We start from the raw sequence: 27,071 nt of genomic DNA, 5'->3' as shown, positions 1-27,071 counted from the left end.
GCTCACAAACCAGCGCCCCCCGGCACCGGCTGGGCTGGGGACGGGGCGCCGGGAGCCTGCCCCCCCTCCCCAGGAGGGAGATCCTCCAGCGGGCTCCCCTGCCCTGCTGCAGGCAGCCATTTGCCCTCCTGCTGCCCCCGCTGGCCGGCACCAGAGCCAGCCCAGGTGTGGGGGCCGCTCCCCACACGGCCCAGACCCCTCCGGGCGGGACCGGCATCCAGCCCCAGGCCGCTGGCGAGCAGCAGGCACAGCGTGGCAGGGCCTGGCCGGAGCAAAGGCTCTTCCACCTCGCTGCCAGCCCTGGGTTCAGTTCCCATTTGACTGGTGTTTGCGGTTTGGTGGCAGACACCGCGCACCCCTCTCCCACACGGCCTGGCGGGGTTACGTGGCCGTGGGTGCTCGGGGCGTTGAGGAGGATGGGGTCTTTCCTCAGTTGCGTTTTCCCCTGTGGCTGTTCTTCATTTGTCTGCGGTTTGTTTTTGCAGAACTGGACGAGGGGAATGTCTTACTGTCTCCACTCAGAAAGCCATTTGGATACTGGGCCAATATATGTGCGTGAAAATGGGAAGCTGCACGTGGTAAATCAGGGTGCAGGTGGCGTACAGAATGTCACTCCCAAAACGAGACCTTTTAGGCTGTTTTCCAGAGGATTTTCCGTGGAGCTTTGCATGAACAGGGAGGACGATAGGGCAAGGAGGCAGAGGACTGATCACTTCATCTTCACGTACACTAAGGAGGGGAACCTCCGGTACTCGGCCAAGTCTCTCTTCAGCCTAGTGCTGGGTTACATTTCTGACAATGTTGACCACATTGACTCGTTGATTGGTTTCCCAGAGCAGATTGCTGAAAAGCTCTTTTCAGCTGCAGAAGCAAGACAGAAGTTCACAGAACCAGTAACGGGACTGAGAGCTCTACAGAAGTTTACTGAAGCATATGGCAGTTTGGTGCTATGTTCGCTATGCTTGCGGAATCGGTAAGTGTGTTCAGTAACAAATATCGTCATCTGCTAGTGCTTTTTGCTAGCACACTTAAAGTTTACCTTATTTTCTCCAAAAAGTAATTAAAAAAAAAAAAACCCTCTTGGGCTTATGACACCACCTAATTTTAATGAAGTGACCTAAGCCTTATTTGACTGTCTGCTTGCTTCCTTTTGTCCCATTCCTGTCCTACAAGTGCAGCTGCTGGTTTCATTCTAAGCTACAAATCATAATACAGGTAACAGACTACATCTGTGTTAACTCACAGGGGATTTTATGTGAAGGATTAAACCTGCAACTATTTAACAATAACCAGCACTTTCATAGCAATCTGTGTGTTTAATGCCTTCTCAGGTGTTGCATGGGATGTTTTTGTAATTGCTGTTTATAAGCATTTCAACATACTTAGCTGAGTGTACAGATAAAATACACCCTTGGAAACTGCCTGGGTTTATTTACTGTAAGCTTGCTCTCCCATTTCATTTTGGGGGCCCAGGAGAAAATACAGTCTTGTAGGTAAGTTACAGGCTTTGAAGTCAGTAAGGTTTTACCTTCATTTATTGTGGTTCCCATCCCCATATTAAACATGTTTTAACAAGGTTCTGATTAGAGTCCAGCACCAGTTTCTCCATCTTCTCAATGTCCACATTGTCTTTCACTAAAAGAGTCTTATCCAGCTTAAAACTGGACTGTGTTTTTAAAGCCCTGCTTCTGCTGAAGCCTTTCCCAGTAATACAACCAGTCTATCTTCCATCTGAACACTTGAAAAAGGGATGGTTTATCCAGTTTAAAATCAAAATACAGGCACATTCAGCTGAACTGCCAGGGGTGTTCTGAGCACAGTAGGAATGTTTGAGCAGAGGTCAATTACCCTTTTGTTTTATTCTTTAAACCTACTCCCTCTTTATCTCTGGTACTGATACTTTTTATGGGCCTGATTCAGAAATGAAGTTACTTTTGGCATCTTTTGCCATTACAGAAAGCTGACTTAAGTACTGAGTCTGAAATCCAGGAAGTGTAAGGTGTGAAGGGTTTTTCCGAGGAGTTTTATTTCTAAAAGAGCCCACTCTTCACAACCCCCCTGAGCTAGTAGTATCTCTTAAGATTTGGCTTGGGCTGTGGCTGTACTTTCTGCCTTCCACATAGCTGAATTGCACAGCAAAAGGATTTGGGGGGTAGTTTGAAAGGTACACTTGCAGTGGGAGGATAATAAGGTCCCTTTATTTGCATAGTCAAAGAGGTGTTCTTTGAGGGGTCAAATTAGTAAGCACCCCTCATTTCATCAGTGAAGTTGCTGACCTTGGGGTTTGTCTTGCCATGGGTAATACGAGGTGAATTCAGGAGAGATTAGTAAATTTGGGGCTTGTCTTGCCACTGGGACAGTAAGAGGTAAGAGCAGGGGAGATTGGTGAGGTAGTGACTGCTACGTGCTTATTACTGCATACTCATGCATGCCATTCTTTAGTGGTTTGTTCCGATCTCTAAACCTCCTACTGAATAGTTCCAGCACAGATGTTTGCATGGCTGCAGAGTGAATCAGATTGGGGAACCAACACAGCTAAAAAAATAACCCGCTGCCTGGGGTGTAGTCACAGCTCTAGTTGGAGTCTGCAGGTGTCCGGCAGTACTTTTAATCTCTAGTGAAGTATTTTATTTACATATATAAAAAGTAAATTTTGCCATTTGACAAGCAGTCCTGATACATTTGAAGTAGATTTTAAACGTGGATTAATGTGGATTTGTCTACACACTTCCTAGATACTGAGGAAAAGCAGTTTGTGAAGCTGATTTACAGTAAACTGGAATATGTATTTTGCGTCATTCTGAAATAATAATTGGTAAAGAAGTCCCTAATTGTGATGTTTGCAAGTCAGAGTCTTAATTGTTAGTCCGATATTTTGAATCAAAGCAAAACGATGACATTTGTTCAAGAAGACTGGGAATTCAGATGTGTTGTGTGCAGACTGCACATAAAAAGGTAGTTAGGACAGCTGGCTAATTTCTGTCAATTTGCAACAATGAACAACTTCATTATGTTTGTGACACTTGAGGATGTAGGTGCCTTATGTGCCTGAACACTGCTAGCTTTTTTTTTTTTCCCTTTTTGCAGATACCTGGTTATCTCTGAAAAGCTAGAAGAAATTAAGTCTTTCCGGGAGCTGACGTGTTTGGATCTCTCCTGCTGTAAACTCGGAGATGAACATGAACTGCTGGAACACCTCACCAAAGAGGCTCTGTCTAGGTACCAATTTCCTGACACATAGCTAAAAATGACACTTTCTTTTCCTATCACTAGGCAGTTCAAAGAATCAGGCTGTAACTTTAAAGGGAAGTTTCACAGGCAGCAATGTGTAAGTTTGAAGATTGTGGCTGTTCATAAAACCTGTTCTCGAGGTAAACAAAATACAGAATTTATTGCACAGAAAGCACATGATCCAAAGCACATACTGAATCATAAAAGGTCATACAAAGGTGCAAGATAATCTACTGTCCCATGTTCTTAAATCCACTTTTTATAATTTCCACCAGGTAAATACTGCATCTTAAGCATTTGGAACAGTTTTACTTTTATTTCCTTTTCTAACCATACCAGTGTTCCAGAGGAAGATTTCTGCAAGCAGTAGGTTGAATATCTAGTTAATTAAAATTTTGTAAAAAATGTTATTATTTTGTTTGATCCTAAAGATTGGAAAGTAGAAAACTTTGGAAATCAATAGGCAGGATGCCTGCTAAGTAGGGGGTATTATGTTACTGTAAGATCTTGGTGCATTTTGCATCAGGGTTTTTCTTGAAGTGCTCTGGAGAATGTTTTCATGTTGTGTTTTTCCCTGAGTTTTGTTCATCTATGTTATAATACCCCATTGCTTACTTAAAATCATTGCTGTATCTCTTACTAAGTCTGTCCTCTCCCATTTTGCCAAGCATTTTGCTCTTTCTAGTTGTGAGTGGATTCAAGATTGGCAGCTTTGGCTTAAAAAACCTCAGGGTATAAAGAACCTTATTGTCTTTGTTAGCAAATACTTGTGGTCTAGGACTGGTTTGTTGCTGGAGCTCTGGGAATAGCAGGTCAAATAAGTGCTTCTGTTGAGCCAGCGGAGGCAACATAAAGATATTTGTTAGTCCTTACTATCCCAGGCCTCTTTCTTGCTAATTTTTACTAATGTTAGCAAAGTCCCAGCCTTTTGACACAGAGTTTTAGGACATTTTGTAAAACTGTCTAAAATAATGACTATAAATTACGCTTTTGTCTCTCTTCTCCCAGCGTAAAACGTCTTCTCCTGAAAGACAACTGTTTATCAGATGCAGGCCTTCGCAGAATGACAGCTCCAGTACGAGTATTGAAAAAGGGACTTGAGAATCTTTTGGTATTAGACTTGTCTTGTAAGTACTTCATGGTTTAATATTAGAAGGAACCTGTATCCTTTCTGATAAAGAAGGAATTTATCCTCCTTAATGTTGAAGGAATGCAGTTCATTTGATGATTCCTATGAGCCAAATACTCAACCTCATATTTCACCACCAACTTTCCAGAAGGCACAAGTCATACCTGTAGTCTCAGCCACATGCTACTTACATGAATATTTTTAATATTTTGAGAATTTTTATTGTAAATATTTGTATTTTGATCATTAGAGGAAAAAAGTCAGTTTTGACTCACTTTCAAAACATGAAGCATACTACAAAAAAAGGCAAAACCCCATTGTTCCAGTATTAGCTTTTGGAAAAAATAGTTTCTTGGTATTCTGATAATTTTTCTCCACATCTTGCAACTTAGTTAACTCTAATCAACCTTACAGGTAACCCTAAAATCACAGATGTGGGAATTGGATACCTTCTTTCTTTCAAGAAATTGAACTGTTTGGACATTTCTGGGACAGGTCTTAAGGTAAAAAAGCATCTGTCTATGTTTACTGGACAAGTATAATCAAATGTTTTTCCCCTCTGACTACTTTATTTCCCTTTTCACTAGGATGTTAATGCTGTTATTAAGCGGATCCAAATGCAGATTGGCCTTGTGCACTCACAGGTGCCTCTGAAGGAATTTGATCATAGTAACTGCAAAACAGAGGGATGGGCAGAACAGGTATGGGCTTTTAAGTCTGTTTTACTCTCTAGAAATTGTCCTTGTGGAGTATTAAATCACTGAATAGGAAAGAATAAGGGATAGAGTTCCAATTTAATTTCTGTAAATTTTACAAGAAACATTTTAACTCCTTCAAATGTTATTTCAGACAGTTTTGCAGTGGGAGCAGGCAGTTATGGAGGCCACCAAGCCACAAGACAACTTGAGATCCAGAACAGCAGCTCTGCACTTCTGTACGTAACTGCATAGAGACCACATAGTTTGTGTTCTTTTCTACAAGGAATTTTTTCTTCTTTTTTTTTTTGTACAAATAGCATCTCAGGTGTGAAATTTCAGCCACTTGGGTAACTGCATTACAGCGCGTTTCAGTTTTTTCATTTATTAGACTGCTGCTCTTAAACCTAAGAGTTAAACTCTTAACCCTAAGCATGGCAGCATGCTTAGGGCAACACATAGCAACTCGAGTTTTCTCCTTAAAATTCTGAGTCCAAAATACAAATGTTATTGTTCCCTATGCACATTTCAGCAAAGCAGTCAGTGTTCCAGGTTGGCTTGGCCAAAACAATTTACAACACAAGTATGCATTTTATAGCATCATTCTGTTTCTCCCAAAATCTAAATTTGATTTTTTTTTTTTTTTTTCCTGTAGATGGCAAGACACACAGAATTAAGGAGGTAGTCAAATGCAAACTGGTGGAGGCAGAGACAAAAGTATCTGGAAACTTGCAGTTTTATAAGGAAAAAGTTCCAAATTGCCATTTACCTTTGAAAAAGGAGGTTGCAGGGAGCCACGAATTAAAGAACAATAAAAAAAGAGCTTTGGCTGAACAAGAGAGAGAAAGGACTTCCAAACAGAAGCATCTGTGCCTCACTGTGGAGGACTGGGATTTGTTAAATACCTACTGAGTCAGAGAGAAGTGGGTCTTTTGTTTGTTGTTTTCTTGCTGATGACAGAATTTAGGCACATTGAGAGGGAGTAACAAAGGAGACCAGTATTATTAAATCTGGTTGCTGTGATATGCTTGTGGGTTAACCTACGCTTGGGGAGGGATAGAGCAAGGAGAAGGTTGATGATACTACTGTATATTTTCAATACATAATAATTTTTTCAAATAAAGTTTTTGTTGTCATCCTTAACTAATTCTTCTGACGTAGATATCATTCACAGAAATAGCTGGTCCTGTCCCTCCTCCTCTCTTGTCTTGGGAGACTAATCACTTGCAGAAGACTAATCACTGCAGCTCATCTGAAATGAAGCTGCACTGTGCTTCCCAAGTGCCCTGGGACTTCAGCAGTGCTGGGAGAACATAAACCTCAGCCGCTAAGCACCAGGCTGTGTTGGTAGAGCTCTGACAAAGGGAGGAAGCAAAGAGGATAAGCACAGGCCCCAGGGGAGAGAGGCAGAGAGACAGAAACCCCTCCGTAGAACAGAAGTCTCCTCTCTCATTTTAGCCCAGGAAATGAAAGCTGAAACTGTTACGGTAGAGATTAGACTCTGCAGTTGTAATATATTCTCCCTTATAAGCAAATTCACTGCACTGGAGAGCACTCTCTGGCTTAAAACCCATTCTCGGTGTGCGTGTAGGCCTGCGATACACTGTGGTACTTCCCCATCTGAAAACATTCGGGGAGGTTTATAGTTCAAATATGAATGATATATATTTGTTGTAAAAGAACTTCTGTATGGGGCTGGCTGAAGTCTGGGGTACAGTTGTAATGCTGCAGGTCCTGCCCTGGGTGGTTCTAACACAGTTTGCTGAGGCACATAGTGTCCATGAGGGGGGCACGGCCACCATCACTGTGCTCTTGGGCCAATAAGGCCAAGAATTTACCACAGGTTTCCTCTACTATTGCTTATTTAGAGGACATCCTCCTTTTACACTGTTGTTTACCATAATTCAGCAACAAGAAAAGCAACACATCCTAGGAAATCATGAAAAGGACAAGAAAATGAGCTTCACCTTAAAAATGCATAAAGAGCTAAACTCCTTTCTCTCTTTGTTCTTTTATTGCTGAATTTTCCTCAAAAAAAGGACTACACACAAACAAAGCAAGCATACTTGCAATCAAGCCCTACATTTTTTCCCCAGAAACTCAAGGCTATTAATAGCTTCCACTGACGACTACATCAGCCCTCTGCTGAGACAAATAATGGCACAAATAGTGACTGAGCAAAACAGCGTCTCAACAGGGAGGAAGACGACTGTGGCACTCGAGTATAATCCTCCTCCTGCAGCTGGCTTCTGGTTCAACACCCACCACGGATTTCTTTTGCTGGCCTTTCCACCACTGTGGGGATCTGCTAATCTGACCACGGAGAGGTGCCTGTCTCGGAGAATCGTGTACTCCATTTCACATCAGTAAAGCAGCTGGGAGCTGACGCTTTGAGCCAGAAAATAGCCACATTGTGATTTGACATGAACAGTCTGCCCAGGTCACAGGCTTGTTGGTAATAATACAGTACATCTTTGCTTTTCAGGAGAGGTGTTTTAGAGCACTGTGTTTTCTCACGTTCTTCATCCCTGGTACAATTACTCCTTTTCTTAGGTTTCTTGCTGACCAGCAGACTTCCTCTTTTAAACACACCACTGTGTAAATTTTATCCTAGGAAGACTTAGACACACTTACCTCTATGTCCTCAACCCACTAATCTCTGTTTATTGTTCTCTGTAAAGCACACGGCCTCTGCTGACCAGGAACAAGGCAGTAAGTAAGAAAATTACAGGAGGAGGCTCGCCCTGAAATAGATAGGCTCAGCCAAGTGCTGCTTAAACCGACCCTTGTGTCCCTGGCTCTTTCCAGGCTGGCTTCTGAGTCTTGCCTGTGGACTGCTGCTTCCCGCTGTCTCTCTTGGCTGGTCTCTTCACAGGTGTAAATCCAGAGCAGGATGAGTCCTCGGTTCCTCTCTCCTCACCTGAAGCCATTAATCACAGCTCTGGCCTCCCCAGATTGCTCCCTGCGAGCTGATACAGGGACATCCACTAATACCCCCAAGTCCTTCTCTGCAGGGCTCCTCTCAACCCACTTATTGCCCAGCCTGTATTTGTGCTTGGGATTGCCTCAGCCTTGCATTTGGCTTGAGAAATGCTGTAAGATTTCCTCACTGGTTGCCCCAGAACATAGAGGAACAACAGCAACTACAATAAGCCAGGCTTTATTTACCAACCCCTACTCAGCCTTGTTGAAGCGTTGGATGTCTGTGACTCTGCAGCAGAAATGTGCATCTCAATTTCAGGCTTTGATTGAGGCTGGAAGCCTGTAAGTGAGAAATGTTTACCCAGAAAACTCCTAACCTCTCTTCTGGGTTGCAGCACTGAATGCACCGCATTAATGTTTTACAGGCACAGAGAAAGCAAGCCATCCATCCTAGCCAGGCGTGGAGAAGGACAGGTTATTAAACACAGCTTTAAAAGTTTCCCATAGTACCGGTTATGTTATGTAAAGTTTTGCCATCTCATTCCAGGTGAAGTAAGAGTCAATACTGTAAAGCTATTTTTAGAAGATCTCTCAGATCTACAGCTGTATCCCAGTGACAAATTAGAAGAAACATTCACTGTTGATACAAGTCATGCTGACATGCAGAGCTGCAGATCACAGGACAGAGGAAAGGAGGGAATGGTTTTATTTTTAAAGATCTATGACCTGGGATGGAGATGGGAAGATCACCTGATGTTTATTTTGGGCCTAGAAAAGTAACCACACTCACTGTAAACGTGGGTTTTTCTCAGAGATGATGTTTTAGACACTGACGAGATTTTCAAAGCAGCAAAGACCGAATCTTTCTTAAATTTCAGTAGCACATCCTTATCTATATCCTGAGGACTGCTTTGAAGGTTTGGCTGCCTGATCCTGCTTTGCTGGCAGAGGAAAGAAACGAGCAATGAACAGATCCTGTGTCATCCCACACCACCCCGGGAGCAGCACTTGGTTTTCTGCTGCTCTCTGCTCCAAGGCTAGGACTTTTTTTTTCTCCTTTCTTTGCCAACTTCAGTGCAAATGCATCCCAACCCCATGGCTGTTCTCAACCTGTTAAGCTGCTGCTCCAAAACCGCACAGCCCTGAGAGACGTACATTTTTATATACATGCTGGTGCCCTGCCCTGGCTTGCAGGGACAGCTATGTGGTCACAGGGACACGGTGATTTATCCCCACAAACCCTGAAACCGCTCCAGTTTCCCATGCCATTACACTCTCTGCATTGGCCTTCATGGTTTGAGAAGAGCACAGGAGGTGGCCTGTGCAGCAGCTCCCCACGGTGTCACCTTCAGTCCAGTGTTCCCAGTGAAGCGTCCTGGAAGCATCACACAGAGCCTTCAAAGCTGCTGCTGAAACTGTCTGCAGGAGTGCTTTGAACACAAACACAAGCTTCTCCTCCTGTCCGTGAGGATCAGGAGGGGCAAGACGTGTTGGTGGGAACTGCTAACCCACAGGCTAGAAAGGGTCACCTCGCTCAGCTCCTGCTCTTCAGCGTAGCCCTCAATGTACCAGCATCTGGCTGCCAGCAATGTCCAGACAGGAGAAAACCCTCACACAGCGCTGGCCAGACAGAATCACAGAATCATTCAGGTTGGAAAAGACCCTTGGGATCATTGAGTCCAACCCTCAGCGTGACTCTACAAAGTTCTCCCCTACACCATATCCCCCAACATCTCATCTGAACGACCCTTAAACACACCCAGGGATGGGGACTCCAGCCCCTCCCTGGGCAGCCTGTTCCACTCTCTGACCACTCTTTCTGTGAAAAACTTTTTCCTCATGTCCAGTCTAAACCTCCCCTGTTGGAGCTTAAAGCCGTTCCCTCTTGTTCTGTCACTATCCCTGTGAGAAGAGACCAGCACCAACCTCTCTACAATGTCCAATGACACGGTATCTGTGTTGGCAGCAGCTGGCAAACAGTCTCCAGCAGCTCACACACAACCCTTGGAGTCAGTGCTCTGCCCATGTAGAAAGGACTCACCCTGGCACGACAGGAGAACCGTGGCAGTGTCCCACAGCCAGTGTCTAGCCTGCAGCACGAGCTGCCATACACACTTCATCCCTGCATTGCTCTGTGTGCTGCTGCTGAGGATTTGCTTGGGTTGGAGCTTCCCAAGCAGGTGGCAGAGCAGGAGGACACCAAGGCTTAGAGGTGACAATGCAGGAAGCACCCTGCTGTCTCCAGCGCTGCTGGGTGCCAGGACTTCACGGCCTGCAGACATACTCATCAGACCAGCTGAGGCAGTGCTGGACGCCGTCCCGGCACAGCCTCCTGGGGACACAGGAGCAGAACTCGTAGAGCACAGGACTGCAGCTCCACCACGCCGACCCGCACGGGGGGCAGGCAGCCACTGGGAGAGATGGAAAACAGGGAACAGAAATGGTTTTGCTGCACTGACCCCTTCCCTCCTTTCTTGGGCAGGTAGCTACCCTTTCACCCCCTGTCAGCTGCTGAAAAGCCACTAGTGATGACCCGGTGTCTGTGAACCCCCCAAAGAGGACACTGGCTTGGTGCTACTTGAGGGAGACAACCACAGAGCATGACGTTATGACCTTCATGGCAGATTGTGCCATTCTGGGAGGAACTATTAATTGTCATTTATTTTTTTTAGCAAGCTACTCTAGAGAAAACTCCTGATACAGGCAAGTCTCGCCTCAAAACCACAGGGGTGACTTAGGAACAAACCTGCTGCTCATCTTAGCGAGAGAATGATCTAGATGGCTTCAAAGCTACTGAGGCACACTCAGTCCCCCTTGTCTCGGAGACATACCCATCTCCCAACCAACAGCCAAAGGCCAGTTTGAATGATCACTGCTGTCTACAGCTACACATCATGACGAAACTGCTCCACACTCAGCAAACCACAGCAGAGGAGCAACTTTTGGGGCTGGGAGCAAAGCACAGAGCCCTTCCCCTCTTGGTTGCCATCAGGCTTTGACACAGAGCCCTTGGCAACTGATGGGATGGAGCCCACATGGTTCATACTCACGTCCTATCCCAGCTATTTTGTTTTAGCCATGGACGTCAGCCTCCAGCTGCATCAGTGCGCACCACACCTGTACAATCTATTTCCATCCATCAGCAGAAAAGACCTTTTGCCCAACAATAGTCAGAAGAGAGACTTACAGCTCCCCATCTCATCGGAGCAGTCTCCACAGTCGTTCATCCCGTTACACCTCTGATCAGCGTAGACCCAGTACACGGGGTTACTGCAGCGGAAAACCAGGTATCCTGGAAGGCTGCGGGGCAAGTCACCTGCAAGGGTGGACACACGGGAGATGTGCTCAACCCCACTGGGCACGGATGCACCAGCTAAAATGGGGATGGTGCCTACCAAAGGCTGCTGTCACGGGGGGTCGGTCAGTACTTCCCCATGCAGTGTCAGGGCATGAATGACACCGCAGATGGGGAAGCTGTGGTAGGAAAGGGCAAGGGATGCTCATGGCTGAGCTGGAAGCAGAGTCTGGGTGCTCCAAGTTTCTGCTTTAATAAGTTTTTTTTTTTCCAAGGTAACTGGACAATAAATTAACCATATAGCTTAACCAATGGAGGAAAACTACATCATGATTTTATAAAAAAAAAACTAAAGAAGATCAGAGGAGCTTGGAGTCTTTGATTCCTGGCACTCCCGCTGGGTTTTGGGCAGGGCTGTGTCTCAGCATCTGCCCTACAAAGGATCTACCAGGCTTATCTGCTCACACACACAGCCAGAAGCATGGAGCAGGATTAGAGGGACACTGGCTGTTCTGTCTCACAACAGGAAGACCAGCACAGGGAGGAGAGTCACAATAAAATCACTCACCACAGAGTTTCTCCTGTTCATCCTCTCCGTTCCTGCAGCTGCTGACTCTGTCACAGACCTGGCTGGCTGGGATGCAGGTCACACTGTCATCACACAAGAAGCCTGTCCGGTTATTGGAGGCTGTACAGAAGCGGTTCACTGAAGGGACGGCAAGAAATACTTCATTTTCCAACATTTTCATGGTATGAGGAGCAGATCAAGGGGAAGCAAGGGGGATTTCTGAAATTCATTTGTTGTTCTGGAAATAACCAGGGGTCAGGATTAATCTCTGGTAGGTTAATGGCAGAGTCTGAAAACTATACCATGAAGCAGGATGGTGCCACCCAGAGTTACCACAGCCCTATGGAACAGGGAGTCAAGGAATGGTTGGTGGTGACTCGGGCTGCACATCCCCACATCTTCCTGCTGGTCCCTCTCTTTCCTCCCAGTTGGCGCCAGGACGCACCACTTCACACACAGTGATAGACATGAAGGCTCTTCTCACACAACATAATTTTCTGATTCCCTTAACAACAACAACAAAAAAAAGACTCTTGTGATACCAACCTGGCACACGTGACAGGAGTCCCAGTGCCACGGCCAAGCCCACAGTGGCAGCGAGGACAAGCAGCACGGTGGCAGAGATGCAGATGTGCCTCCACGTGCAGCCCCCGTGGGTCCTGCGTGGCTGGCAGCAGCCTGTTGGGAGGCAAGAGCGAGAAGTGAGGGGCTGGGGAAGGGTCTGGCAGGGCTGAGTGGGGCCGGGGTGTTTCGGAGAGGAACGGCACAGAGCCATGAGGGTGATGTGTTGGTGGCTCTGCATGCGGGACTGGCAGGGGGCTGCTGGGGTTTAGGGGCTGATGGGTGAATTTTAATAGCTGAACTCTGACATTAAACAACTCCTCATAGGGACTTTCACTGTTTGCAGTGTGGAAGAGCCCATGCTGCCGTTACAGAGCACTGGGAATGGCACAAACACCGTGTCTCCATCAGAGCTCACACAACGCACTTGGATGCAAAAGGCTGGAGAAGGCCAAGGCACTGCCCGGCCCCCGTGGGGCAGCAATGCCCTTTTCACGGCGGGAGCAGCCAAAACACGGGGCAGGTTGGTGTAAGGCTGGGAAAGGTGCTATCTCAGACCCCATGGCAAAACTCCTCCAAGAGGTAAAAATTTTACAGTGCTTTGGGCTTTCTGCCCCAACCAGGGCTTTTAACTCTCCCCCTGAATTATCATCTCAAAATGGTGAGAACTGGCCAAAGAACAGCCCTCTCCCTCCCCAAAGACATCTCCAGGGTACAAAGGGCAGTGACTTTCCAGGGACTTTAACTTCCAGAAAGTCACGTACGTAAATCAAACCAAATCCGGAATCTAAAGACCAAACCCACAGTAATTGCAACACAACAGCAGCGCACGTAAGAGCAACGTCAATCAGCTGCTCCCATCGCAGCTCTCTGCAGCACCAGTGCTTTAAACCAACACTGTATTTTCTTGCATTCCTTCTTAATTTTCAGACCAACAGAAAAAAAAAAAATTAACGTGATCATCTGAGAAAGACATAACCAATCGCTTAAGACAACCCCACGTGTATAATTGGATTTTGGTATTTATGAACTTAAAGAGTTTTGATCAAAGAGTTAGAATTTGTCTTAGCTGTGCTTCGTATTTCCTCAGTTGCTGTGTTGTACAAACGCAAGCGAAGTCACGTCCTTCGCTCAACAGCAAAGGGATCCTGGCTGCAATAACCACCCCCTCCGTCACACTTGAGTGGGAACCAAGTGCAGAACATTTTAGCTTAAAAGAAAAGTGGTGAATTACAGCATGTCTGTGTCTACAAGACAACACCTTTGACCAGAAAGCAAAACAGCTGCAAACAGACAAGAGTATAAAATAATAGCAGTGATGAAATGTTGTTGTAACCTGACCTACAGGTCTGCTATTGATTCTGTTTGATCTCACCTCCTCCTCCTTAACAGGGACACAATTTGCTGAAGTTTGGCTATTATAAGATATAGAAAGGATACAGCAAGTTCGTTATGAGCCTTTCTGTGACAAGGATCACCTATCATACGGCTGCCAATTCCCGGCAAAGAAAGAGCAGCTTTAAGTTTAGAAATTTTATAGTCTGGACATTTCACTACACAGAAAGGGGAGAATCAGTCTCAACAGACCATCAATACTAGTTGTATTTTACATTACATAGATAGTTTCAATTGATTTATACTTTAATAATAAAAAGGTTAAGCTCTGCATTTTATTTGTTACCTGATTCAACAAAGTCCTTCTGTGAAGAAAGAGAAGGAGCTACATCACCATTTCTCTAGAAGGAAAGGTATAAAAGACCGTTTAGAGAAGCAGCACGCAGTAATCACACAAGGTATGCCTTTCTAGTTGTCACACCATCTTACCCAGAAACGTATCACGTATTCCTTTATTTTTACATACAAGAAAAAATAGCCTTGATGGAAACATGGCCCAGATTTAATTCACAAAGCGATCAATTGCATCACCTTCTAAATCTCAATTAGTCATTTGTAAAACAGCCACTAATGCAAGTCCAGCACTTGGTATCAATACTTTCCTTTAGTGTCAAGTTAGGTTAAGTAGAAAGGACACAAAATCTCACAAAAACCAGTGATAAAGAGGTCACAAACGACACTATCAAGGACATGTACTGTAGGAAACAGATGCATGTAAGATTTTTCCAAAGAGAACTGTACCTTGGGATGAGTTTTATTCATGCTTCCCAGAGCTACAGCCCTCACAGCAGCTCAGAGGACCGCAGGGAGTTTTCTGCACCTTAACACGAGCGATGTTACCAGGATACAAAACCCAACAGAGGTAGGAAAGCACGGCACGTGCTGCCGCCCAGGCACTCAAGCAGGAGAGGACAGGGAAGGCAGCGCTGAGCCTGTGCCCCAGCGCCGGTTGGAAGCTGGGTTTCTGGTTTGCTTCTCGTTCCTCCTGGCTCCATCTTGGTTTCACAACAGGGCATTAGGCAAATCACAAAGGACACGGAGAGTTTGGATGCCAAGATCCTGCTGCCAGTCCTGGAGCCAGTTCAGAAGCTGAACACTAGCTGATGCCAGTTGCTTTTATCCTGGCGCTGGTCAGGGAGAACCCCGTTGTGATGAAAACTTGAGGGAAGAGAGTCTGATCATCTTCCTGCAAGTCTCCTTTCTCCCCACCTCCTTCCCAAAACAGAGCTGACACGCTGATCTTGTAGCAGCATCAGCCTAGGCTCCTGCAAGGTGATCAGATCTCAGCAGAGCTGTGCAGGATACAACCATCTGGAATAGTTTCCCTGCTTGGCCAACAAGCACAGGCATGGCAAATCCTCCAGGGTCCTCTCTTACTTGCATACTTGAATTTCCAGGCCTGCAGTTAAGTCTTAGCAGCTCAGCCTGTAGCCAACATGAACTTACACACTGCAGCCTTCTATACTGGCTGCAGGTCTTGGCACAGCACATGCAGTGGAGTTTTGCAGCTTCAAGGATAAAATGTCATGAGCAGGCAGCTTTGCCACAGGGGTAGGGGGGGAAAAAAACCACTGGCATGAAGTGTTCAAGGAGCCTGTGTTCTTCTTGCTTTGCAGGAGAGTCCATAGGACTCAAGTGCCTCCAAATAGTTGTCACCTCACAGGTCACAATTCCTCCTCAACCACTAGCAAAACTAGCTCAGCAGGGCTTCGGAGGAGAAACTGGCAGCTCTATTGCCTGTAAATTGGCCCTGAGACAATCGCCTCGAATTGATTCAAAGCACAGACACGGAGGAACAATTACAGCTACTTCCCTCTCCATCCCCACACATACAACTCATTCTTGATCCCACGAACACTGAGTTAATACACGCTTCTTGACAAGGGCATCTGCCAACCCTGCACTCCCCTGTTCACAAACCAGCCAGAATTAAGTAAGTCTTTTAGGAGCTCCTCCTTCAGCATGGCAATACCAGTTTGTCCAAAGCAGAATCTTTTCACAGGAATATATCACCGTTAGACTTGGTGCTAGAAAGCTCTCCTGTTCTAAGAAGGATTTGGGGTGAAAACACCAAAAAGCAAAGAGTCTACAAGTCTGGGCACCTGCTACAAGAATGACAGACTAAGGGTTAAAACCTGCGTATCTTAAATTCTGGATCTGTTTCTCTTTAAAGAAGATGATTTAGTTTCTCATCAGACTTGATACAGGACTATTTTGAACCTTCAGAAAGCTAATGAGGTGGCTGTGAGTTTGCCAGGAGTCCCACATAAGAGCCAAGTCAACCAGGCTAGCTATGCATACCTCACAAAACAATTTATGATGGAAATGTTGAAAATGTGGAGTAAACCCACTCTTAGAGGTAAACGTCCATAAGACCTGACATCTGTCACCATCTGTTTCCTACACCAAGATTATCAAGTTCAGCTGCAGCCAACCAGGCAGTTGGGTTTTAGAGCAGTTACCCCACATCAAAGACCGCTTATAGTTCGGAACAAGGAGTTCATGAGAATGAGGTAACACACACAAGCGAGTCCTTCTGAAGTAAAAAAAAACCCAAAACCAACCCCCCCAAACCCCTCAACTTTGCCAATGATCAGAGAAGCTGAAGAGGGGACACAGGTCAAGATATCTAGTATGAAAAGAGACTTTTGTTAATTCCAGCTCCTAAAAAAACCCCAGTCCCCCCAAATGTACCATGGCTATTTCTGCCAGCAATGTTGCACACACTTGAGGGGGTTGCCTCGTTTGTGTCAAGATGATCCCGTTTAAAATCTAAGTCAACTGAACACATGACTAAATATAAAAATAATATAATATAAAAATGCTAAATATAAAATGCTTTCCACCTGCAATTTCAGTAATTTAAGGCCCTTCATTTAAACAGTGATCTTGAGCAGAGATGAAACGCAAATTGCAGCCTCTGCAAATGAAGATGTCAGGAAGTCAAACACTTAACAAAAAACGAGTAGCCATTTTGCAAAGTCATTTGCCAAGATAGCTTAAATAGTCCGTTTAGATTAGAAATCTTGAGAAACAGTTTAATTAGCGCGGCCTAGCTAGTATCTGATTTTACTGAGGGGAGATACTTTGAGAGGAGCTTACAAGTACAGCACTTCAGCAGTTCTTCAGACTCTGGCTCACTCTGGAAACAGCAGTGCCACATGACAGTTGCCACAGGCCCAGTTTTCCCGTGACCTAACAGCACATTACTGAATCACTGGCTTCACTGCACAGATCACTTAGCTGAAATGTCATTAAACAGCGAACAAAACACGTAAAAATTGTGTTTTCTCCCTTTGTTGTAGGCAGATACAATACCAAACGGAAGCCTAAGTTGGTTGTTTAACTCAAACCTAGGAATGTAAGAATAAAGTCAAACATTTTGTAAGAGAAAGTTTGGGGAAATCAAGTCATCACCGTAACAGGGGTTGAACTGAAACAGGCAAACAGCCATGTTTTCATGAAGTTGTAACACTCCCTCTGCAACTAAATATAACAGTAAAGGAAAACATTTCAGCAGAATTGAAAACATTTCCACAGTAGTAATTCAATTAGAAAAACCAGGATCGTTTTAAGTCTCGTCTGGAAAGGCAATCCCCAATAACATAGTGCTAAGACAACAGGCAATAATGACTAAAGTAAAGCCCCTATTTACAAATAAATTTAAACATCTATTGCACAAATTGCGTCGGACACTGCTTGAAGTGGAACACTGGTGTCCTGCACCGACACAGGGCTGTACGCTGAGGTTTGCCACGGAAGCAGGAACACCCGTCTGCAGTGACTCACTATTGCAGAGGGATTTCCTGCCCCTGCCAGCAAACAGTGTTCTGAAAACATCACACCATCCTTTTTTCACAACAGTCACGCTTGAGGCCTTGACAATATTACCATCTCCATGCAAACGGTACCTGTCAACGGCTGCTGGCACCCGAATTTCTGCGCTACAATGTTATCCCACTGAAGAATTTAGCATTAAGACTTCAAACTGCAATTTCTGCATGTTGAAGAAGCTTGCTTAAAACAAACGGCTCTTAAGGCTCTGAGACCTCATTGATGGAAAACCTGCCTGACTGCTTTCAGGCTAGGGTTTTCGGCAGCACACAGGCCACTTAATGCACATTCCTGCTTAATCGCTCCTGCAAGGCCCTGTAGTTACACAACCATCGGCGCTACAGCCGAATTAGGAATGACTACTGAACCCGTTTTAACAGCGAGGGAACACTGTACTGCATCCTCCAGAACATCTAGAGTTCTCACCAGAATTCAAAACCTGAAGAGGTGTTGTTTGTGGGGTTTTTGTGGTTTTTGTTTTGGGGTTTTTTTTAAAACTTTCAAGGGAGTTCTGCATAATCAACAAAATATAAGTCGGAGATCGTGCATCCTAGCCAGCTTTCAAACACTTACAGACACCTTAAAATAAACCACACACATCCCCAACTTGTCAGTACTATGGGAACCAGCATATAGTCATCTCCTCAAAGAAGAGAGCTGCAAAAAAATATACAAGGAATGAGAGGCACTGTTAGTTGTGGTTGCGTTAGTGAATCGTGTAGCAAAATCGGGTCACGCTGCCCGTGAGAGGAATTCTACAGACAGGCTTTCACACTGCATGTTATGGTCAATAACTAAGCATAGCAAAAAGCTATATAGTCAATATTTTCTATACAGTCAATTTTATTTGTCTGTTCTCATTTCTCAGGAATCAACTTGTTTCTGTAAATGAAGTTACAAGACTAGAATAGTTAATCAAGAACAGAAAGTCTTCAGAAAACACAGGCGCTATCTTTACAAGCAATTTAAGACTTAAAGGCTAAAAGTTTGACAAAATAATTGACCATGTTATGTTCTCTGTGTGAAGGGATATGTCCATAAGCTTTAATAAAGTTTCCATCTTTCACAAACTCAAGTCTAGCCTACAGCACCTCACAAATGCTTTCCATCTTGGATATTGCCACACTGTAGAAAAAATATATTTCTATTTTTGGAGACAGGGTTGTTTGTGCATGAACATCAACAAGTACAAAAATTCAGCAGATAATTTTATAATACTTTCTCTTAACTACAACAGAAAGTGCAACACTAAAAAGGCATCTCCTGCCTACTTAAAATTTCTTATACCTTTACAAAGCTAACTCTGAATGTACACATTACATCCTAGAACACACAAATAAGTTTGAAAGTGTCATGGCAGAAGTATGGAAAGCATGCTTACAGCTTTTGTAAGCAAAAAGACACATAGCAAACACCAGTGAGAAGTGATTATGTCTGGAAACAAACAAAATTCAAAATGTCTGAATCTTCACTACTAGTTGAAAACAAAATCCCATGACATCTGTGGATTCTGTAACTTTATTTGCATTTAAAGACTGGCTGCTAAGCTTCTTATCTGAAGAACCATCACAAACAATCAGGAGTTGCTAGCTCTGTTAGAATTAGTCTATTGGATCCAATGGAGACTTATTTAAATTGCTGATTGAGCCAGATTGACTTTTGTAGGAAGAGGTCCTGCTTCTTCATGTTCCTCAGTCTTGCATCTAACCACAACAAGTGCAGAGGATGGGTATCTGTTCAGTTTTTGTTCATTCATGTATTCCAAATCTCCATAGATGCTCAGCTTCTGAAATATTTAAACAATTTACTTTAAGACAAAGACTCTCCATACTGTGAATAAAATGCATTTCATTATGCAATTTCATCCCTGGTTCTGATGGCTGCAGCCCTCTAATACAAGTTAACCCAGCCTTTCTGTAACATCCGAAATTCACAGCTGGAACAAGATCCGAGTCCAAATGTATTAAATCTGCCAGCACAACAGTAGATACAGTGCTTGTGTAACAGCTCCTTTAGCCTGCAAATACTGTGAGCCTTGCTTATTTCAGAAGCACGGGGATCTCTGGGCATTAGGGATGCTGGCTCAGCCAGTTCCCCTCGGGTCAGACTCTCTCTGCTCACTGATAATATGCTGTCACTTCTGTTCTCACTATTGATCTTCCCAAATTAAACTCACTCTGGGTTCCACCTGCACCAGCTGACTCTCAGTATAGCTTTATTCGCAGAGAAATTAGAAGCAGCCTCCACTTGTTAAGAGTAATCTAAAGGTTGTCAAGAGGAGAGCGCTACAAAGCAAAAGGCATCCTACCTGGGCTGTCTGAGTAAGGCTCAGAGCACCGATCAGCCACAGGAATAAGCAAGAATTGTCCAGCTATAAGATCATCATTTAAATAAAAAAATTGTTTTGCTAACCACATCCACAAAGTAAAAAACTTCTCTCCAGCTGAACCTCCCCCCAAATGTTTCTTAGTCACTAGGCAGCTGTAATATGAAAGTAATATAATGAATAAATTCAAAATATTCTAAGTTATAAAACAGCATTACCTCAGATGGAACATATTGCTCTACAGCTGTAGCTACAGTTGCGCAACAAATCCAGAGCAGCACCAACACTGACAGGACAAGCGTAGTGGTTAAAATCCAACTGGAATTTCTGAAATGAAAAGAATGTTACTAGATTTCATATACTAAATACAAGACAATGGACCCTCTAAAAAGTTTGGCTCAATTTTGACTGCATTTCCTGCTGATTCATTAGTCTCTAGCTCTTCCAGCTACACAGCCCACTTCAGACTCCTGGGTACTCTAATGTCTATTTAGTATCTAACTTGAAAGACACAATTCTGTTTATTGGGCCCAAAGCATCCTCCCATTTAGAGTATTAAAACCAGATTTCTCTGTTACATATTTGGGGTGCAATTCACTGATCCTTCATGTGTAAACTTTTAAGGAAAAAGTAATCAGAGTAAGGGAAAGAACCACCACTGTGCTGATCTTCGGCCAAACTTTAATAAAGATATTCTGGGTATTTTCAGTCAGGAAATAAGACAACAGTGTCTTTCATGACAAAATACAAAACAACTGCTTTGCCCTGAAACATATCCAGAGCTAAAGAACAAGCATAACACAATATTGATTAAACAGCTCTCAGTACACACTCAAAAAACAGTGTAGGGAATTATCAATATGATGTTCACTTGAACTGGAAAGGCAAATCAAAGTTGGCAGAATAGTCTGCAAATAACATGAGGCCAGCACAGAAAAGCAACAACAGCAAACAGTCAGACGCAGTTTTAACCGCTACGTATCCTGAACCTAACAGACTTGTAGCACCGAGATCTTTCAACAAGTGCCCCCATACACACAGATGAAAGGACATTATCCTTCCTACCGGGTACAGACATTCGAGAATACAGAATACATACATGGAAAGACACTTGAAAAAGCTGTCATTTTCTCGCTCTTCAAAAAGTCCTCGGTATGTCTGCGAGCTTCCTGGACGTAGGTCTGCTGAAATACAACAGCAGAAACAGCGGTCAGGAGAGCAACAAAAGAGAAGACCCTAACACCACATAGTTTGTCTATACAGAGAGCATAAAAGGAAGCTTTGAGAACGGCCCTAGCTTGCAATGTTCCTATTTCCAGCAGAGTTCAGTTTCTACCACAGACTTTGCTAAGTGTACATAGTGCAGTCTACACAGCAAACAATTACATTTCAGCTTTCTAAAAATTTGCTTTCATGTGCCACCTGCGACAATTTTTTTTTTTTTTTTTTTTAATGACAGGGAACATTTGCATTTGCTCTTCCAAAGCACAAAGAACAACTTACAGGCTGTTTTACTCAGTGACAAGGATCCTCTTGTATCGCCAGTTTCCTGATCAAGCTGTGGAACATACTGTACTTCTGGCTTTGACTAAAACAAAATAAGGAGTTAGGAGATCCTGCTAGCAAGCTTTCACTGATCTTGACATTTTACATTTTCATAACTAACAGGGAAATTAACCTTAAGACAAGCACGATTCACCTAAGTTTAATCCCCATCCTCCACTGGCCCTAAAGGCAGTGAAATACTAGCAAAAACTAAACACTTCTGATAGCACTCTATAGTCTTTTCTGTGACTGGAAGGAGCAGAGTTAAGCATTTAACAGCCAGGACACCTTAATCTCAATGAAAAAAAGCAAGCACCTGGAATATGACAATTTTGCCATCATCTGCTTGAAGGTAGAAAGTCCATGAGGATGTTATGAAGCTCTGAGCTGAATCCATCATGTCACTCCAGAATGATCTCACCAGCGTCAGAGGAAAGAGGAGATGAATCCTTGGCATCAGGGACATTAACTGCAAGTACAACATTAACTGCTTTTCCATTTGTTTTTATATGAAAAGGATAGAAGTCATGTTCTTGCTCACTTCTCGCCCCATGTCTAGATTTCAGTCTTTAGGAAGATTTATTTTCCATTTGAAGAAATTTAAAAAAGGGAAGACACACACTGAACAGAAAACAAGTAGGTGGTATTTGAAAAACATGTCATCTACTTACTTGCTCTTGCCTTAACTCAGCAAATGGCAATTGGTTCTGGCATCCAAGATGGCAAGCATATTGTTCATCAGATTGGGAGTATGCTTCAGTACAGGCTGCAAGGAACAAGTTCCCCAAATGAGAAGATAAATTCTGCATTTTAGTTAAGAAAACATTTTCAGTATAAGTTGGATCAGAAACAAAGCAGCAGTTAGAAGACTGACAATCCCATTTGCAGGAAAGATATGGCAACCACTCCAAGGGCAGCATTTGCTCCAAGGTCTAATGAAGGTTAAGGAATCAGAGCTTAGACAGATGAGGCAGTTGAAATCTGAATGCAATTAGAGCAACTGATCAGAAATGTTACCCTGGCAAAACTCAGGGATGCAAGTTTTCATTGATCCTCCCACTTCCACTATAGTTTTTCCTCTACATATCAAGTAAAACATGGCTTTTTTTTTTAACCTCAGAGAACAGAGATGGAATCCTAAAAAGAACAGAGGGACCATTAGTCCATTAAATCTGTTTGAAATAACAGCAGAAGTCATTGTATCACAGAAAAATCAAAGGAGCATTTTCCTGGTGGTGTGATGAGTACAGAAACTGCATTGAAAGTGTTACGGAATATTTTTTTTTTTAGAAAAACGAAGCCGACTGTTTTATAGATAGCTTCTATTAATTGTTCACTATAGTTTATAAAGACCAAGAAATCTAAATTATTCTTGCTGAATAATTGGGCCAATGGAGAAATCAGGCAGACAATACATGGGCATAGCTCTTCTCCAAAACTCCAAAGCTTAGGTGGACAATGTTGCAGTACTACCTGAACTAAAGAATCAAATCACACAGCAACATAGAGGACAGCAGCTCTCCCAGTTTTCTGCAGGAACAAATGGACCATCGTAAAGGCTAAGAAGCTGGCGGGGAAGCACAGCATCAGCAGCTAAACATCTGAGCATTCAGCTCATAGCACCTGAGCAGCAATTCCATGGTACAACTGCCACTAAACTGGTGTTTGTAGGCATAAAGAATCATCAGAAGACAGAATTGAGAAGATTAGCCAAGATGTATCTTGCCAAGCACAGAATACTTAGTCAGGGCACCAACCAGTGTAACAGATTACAGAACATAAGCCAGCAAAAAACAACAGCCTCAGGAAGGAGAGTTAAATCAGAAAGTAAGCAACTGTTCAATTACCTCTACATGTGGTCTATTGCTACATTACCCTTTTTTATGGCACTCTTTCATGTGTGGTTTGACAACTAGATTGACATGCTGTATCACAGCTATACACAGTGTATGACAGACTAGAGCATTAGCCCATTTCTAGAGTATTTAATGCAGTTTTGTATCACAATGGTATCTTTGCACGTCAGGCTTTCCACTTGCATACTCTCTCAGCTAGCCACTAGTCCTCTTGTTTTTATGAGCTACTGAGAGGACAGAAGCCTCTGAGTGCTGGCGTGGTGCTTAATTAAATTGGAAATATAGGCAGAGCGCTCCTATCTTTCCTGGTATGGGTGTTTTTTTCCCACCTAATCTCTGAATAAAACTGTGAATCAGCTGTCTCAGTGTTATTGGATAAAACTTCTACACGATTCCAAAACCGATATTAATTGGCCTGTAGTACACATATTTCATCTTTATTGTGAAATTTTTGTTCTAATAGATAATCTAAGAGAATTAGTCACCAGTATTCAATGGCCTGTTTCAAACAAAACATGTACCTCATTCCCAAGGGTTTAGCTGTAGGTAAACCTCCAGGTGTAGCCTAGACCACAAGTTACAACAAGGCAGACAACACATTAAGATCTGTGTTCTTACTCTGTTTGAATAATTTGCTTTCATATACAAGTTGGTCAGGAATTGTACATGGGATTAACAATTCTATGTGACAGTCAAAGGAGAAGTGTTAATTTGACTGGATTTTTTCCCAGCCATTTTGTATCCTTTATGACAAACTGTTTATAGTAAAATGAAGTATTTCTGATTTCTATACAGAGGCTGATGACAGGAAAACAGCAACACTAAGGATCAGGTAAGGACAAACTCGCAGAGAACAGACAACCTTTCCCTAAAATCTTTTTTTTTTTCCTTTTAATATCCTGTATATAAACTTTAGGAAGTTGTTAAACAAAACCAGAGAGCAACTGCAGTAATCTCACAAATTTAACAACATCCTTTCAGATGTTCCTGCTCTTCCCTCTGTTATGTCTCCACATTGTGGGATGCTGAAGGAGTTATGAAGTCTTACCAGAGTCGCATTCCAGTTTGGTTCGATTCAAATCAATGCCATCGTCCACAAACTGACAAATGGAAAACAGTCTGCAGCCTCGCTGGCACGCGTACAGTTCCTCTTCCTGGGAAGGCACAAGAAAAGGCTTGCATCCCTCCATTCAAGAATAAATTGTCAGAAAACGATGTTTTTTTATTTGGAAGTGCTATAAAGAGACACCCACCATCCTCCTTCCCTCCACTAGACCTAGAAACCAGCTAAACATGACACTCTGGATGACCTGAAATAAAAATCAAGCTACAGCTCTTTAACACTAACATACATATCGATTTATTTCGAACAGAGCTCTTCATTCGCTGGTGGGGCACACCTGGAAGCTCAAATTCTCTTTTGTCATTCCAGTCCTACAACTCACAAGCAAAGTTGTACTGCTTTTAAAAAAAAAAAAAAAAAAAAGTGTTGAGTTTAAAAGTAAGAGATACTGCTGTAAAAGATTTACTGATGTTTAACTCTACGAAGGTAGATAGTCTTCCATCTCAGACTTAAAAACCAGAACTCAATAGGAGAGGGCAAAAAAAGACTAATTTTGACAGTGTAACAATCTATCTACCAGACTCTAATCAGACCTACCACAGAATTGTCAAAATAAAGAGATTATCTTTCAATACACTATACCAGTACCCTGGCTAACTGCTTACTTGCCAAGCCAGTTCCACAAACATTTTTATTTATTATACTGAAATAAAGGGAAAGAATGCTTCCTCACTACAACTATTAAAATTATGCAAATATAGAAAACCTACACCTTGTATTTCTTCTGTCCACAGTACCAAAGGGTGGATGTGCACTCCACATATAGTGCTCTCCAGAACTAAACCCAGCCTCTATTATATGAGCACTCCTACATCTGATCACACCCATCAAAATCACTAACCACAGAACCATTCAAATGACTGCAGCCAGTTGCTATACAGGTGGAAAACGGACTCTCAATTAAATTAACAAAAGCAAACATACCACACCTTACTGTATAGCCTATTGTAAATTAACTAGCCATTGTTTGTCTCTAAGAGCACAAGTTCACATGCTTTAAAGGCATAAAAGTAGAGAGCTGTGAATATAAATTAAAACTTAACTCCAAAAACATTGACAAGGTGGCTAAGATAGTTATGCTGTTGCAGAAAACATGATTTGTAATTTGATATGCAGACAGAATTAGCTTTAGCAGACAGATTTCTATGGCAGTCTTCCATGGAAGTCTCAATGAAGCTTTAGTTTCCAATGACAACTAGAACAATTTCGTTCAATTCAGCTGGTAGTTTTGTGACAAACTGAACAAAGACTAAACATAAAGGAAGAAGTGAGTGTATTATTTGACAGCTCCAACAACAGACAACAAAGAATTCAAAAGTACAGTAAAAACCACAGAAATAATAGCCTTCCTTGGATTTGAAAGAGCCTAACAACAGAAACAACAGCATTGTGCCAAAACAGTGTGGAAACGTATTAGGATAATGTTAAGTCCGAGTTGCTCAGGTTTGGTTCTTTCTCCTCACTATTACCATGTGTAGGCACCAAAACACGCCATAAAGACAGATAAAAGTTTACTTGTATTCCACACAACTCCCTGTTCCTTCTCTTTGTCGGGATACCAATATCAGCTAGAAAGTCACAAAATCCGATTTTAAGTTCCACGTGAAAGCAGACAAAGCCCTATTACCTAACACTGCCACCACTTCCATTTGCCTGCTGCCCTTGTGTGAAAACTCGAAGATGGGGTAAGACCTCCCATAATTCAGAGTTGAACCTGCTACACAGCTGCAGCTGATAACAAAGTACATTGCCAAGAAAGAACCAGGAAAGGTGAGATCTTTGGTAGTTGCCAAATATTTTACCTAATTAATTCTCCAAATTCAAGCCAGTAGCTCAAAGCTGCACCAACAGCAAACTCTGGAGTATGAAATTAGATTTGCACTAGACACTATTTCAGTATTTTATCATGAGATGAAAAAAATTCCATGCAAGTGAATCAAAACACAGGTTGAAAGTTCTGACAAGCTACTCATTTATCACCATTTATGCTTCATCCTTCAACATTCAAGCATTACACTGGCCTGACTCAGGATGTCTGGCCTGTCATAAACATGGCACTAGTTTAGTGCCTAAAAATATGGAACAGTTCAGGTCAAATTACAGCTGCCTCTTTAGGAACAGGAGGAAAAAAAAGCAGCAATCCCCCGAAAACCACAAAAGTAGCCAGTGAAGACAAAGCTATACTTTGAAAGTGGCATTTCTTTGGCAAGCTACAGCCTAACCATCTATTTTCAAAGTGAGGTATCTATCTTTGGAGAAGCCACTGCATTCCCTACTTTGATGGGACGGAAATCTAAGCCAGATGAGACACGCCACGGAAAAACAACAGCAGGCTGCTGGTGACTGCATCCGAGCACTGCATGAGCTTCCTTCATATTGATGCTTACTTAAAGACACGTCCAACACTCCTTGAGAAAACATGCACGGGGACATGCCTCGAAAAGGGCTCCTGCCCGAGAAAATCCCGGATATGTCCTGTCACTCTGGAGCACAAGGAGGAAAAAGACACCAGCTGGGGCTGCATGGGGAGAGGGACAAACGACACGGCCGGGGGTCCGGGGGCCGTGCTGCCCGGTAGTCCCGCAGCACAG

At 43.2% G+C, this 27,071-nt stretch overlaps 3 protein-coding genes across 4 annotated transcripts; 1 reads left to right on the top strand and 2 right to left on the bottom strand.

Annotated features, from left to right (window-relative positions):
• Positions 1-399: 399 nt before the first annotated feature.
• On the top strand, positions 400-6,198 carry LRRC42 (leucine rich repeat containing 42). Its single transcript, XM_026854416.1, has 7 exons — positions 400-973; positions 3,088-3,219; positions 4,240-4,358; positions 4,775-4,863; positions 4,948-5,061; positions 5,210-5,294; positions 5,711-6,198. Exons 1-7 carry the CDS (start codon positions 417-419, stop codon positions 5,965-5,967), a joined length of 1,353 nt encoding a protein of 450 aa, XP_026710217.1. The 5' UTR covers positions 400-416; the 3' UTR covers positions 5,968-6,198.
• A 3,632-nt stretch (positions 6,199-9,830) lies between these two features.
• LDLRAD1 (low density lipoprotein receptor class A domain containing 1) lies at positions 9,831-14,558 on the bottom strand. Its single transcript, XM_026853869.1, has 6 exons — positions 14,538-14,558; positions 14,083-14,137; positions 12,387-12,518; positions 11,841-11,978; positions 11,165-11,293; positions 9,831-10,388 (listed from the first exon to the last, which is right to left on the bottom strand). Exons 1-6 carry the CDS (start codon positions 14,556-14,558, stop codon positions 10,243-10,245), a joined length of 621 nt encoding a protein of 206 aa, XP_026709670.1. The 3' UTR covers positions 9,831-10,242.
• A 3,888-nt stretch (positions 14,559-18,446) lies between these two features.
• TMEM59 (transmembrane protein 59) lies at positions 18,447-24,721 on the bottom strand. Of its 2 annotated transcripts, none has more exons than XM_026854111.1 (7): positions 24,406-24,721; positions 22,173-22,267; positions 21,818-21,970; positions 21,460-21,544; positions 21,056-21,137; positions 20,175-20,283; positions 18,447-19,416 (listed from the first exon to the last, which is right to left on the bottom strand). In XM_026854111.1, exons 1-7 carry the CDS (start codon positions 24,545-24,547, stop codon positions 19,261-19,263), a joined length of 822 nt encoding a protein of 273 aa, XP_026709912.1. In that variant the 5' UTR covers positions 24,548-24,721; the 3' UTR covers positions 18,447-19,260. The 2 variants fall into 2 exon arrangements, with proteins under 2 accessions (XP_026709912.1, XP_026709911.1); XM_026854110.1 differs by having other exon boundaries at positions 21,056-21,140; positions 24,406-24,640.
• Between the last annotated feature and the right edge of the window lie 2,350 nt (positions 24,722-27,071).

This window comes from Athene cunicularia (genome assembly GCF_003259725.1).
Source record: "Athene cunicularia isolate RWA chromosome 8 unlocalized genomic scaffold, athCun1 chr8_part1, whole genome shotgun sequence".
Classification (NCBI taxonomy): domain Eukaryota; kingdom Metazoa; phylum Chordata; class Aves; order Strigiformes; family Strigidae; genus Athene; species Athene cunicularia.
Note: the sequence above shows the minus strand (reverse complement) of the source record. Positions and strands in the feature narration are given on the sequence as shown.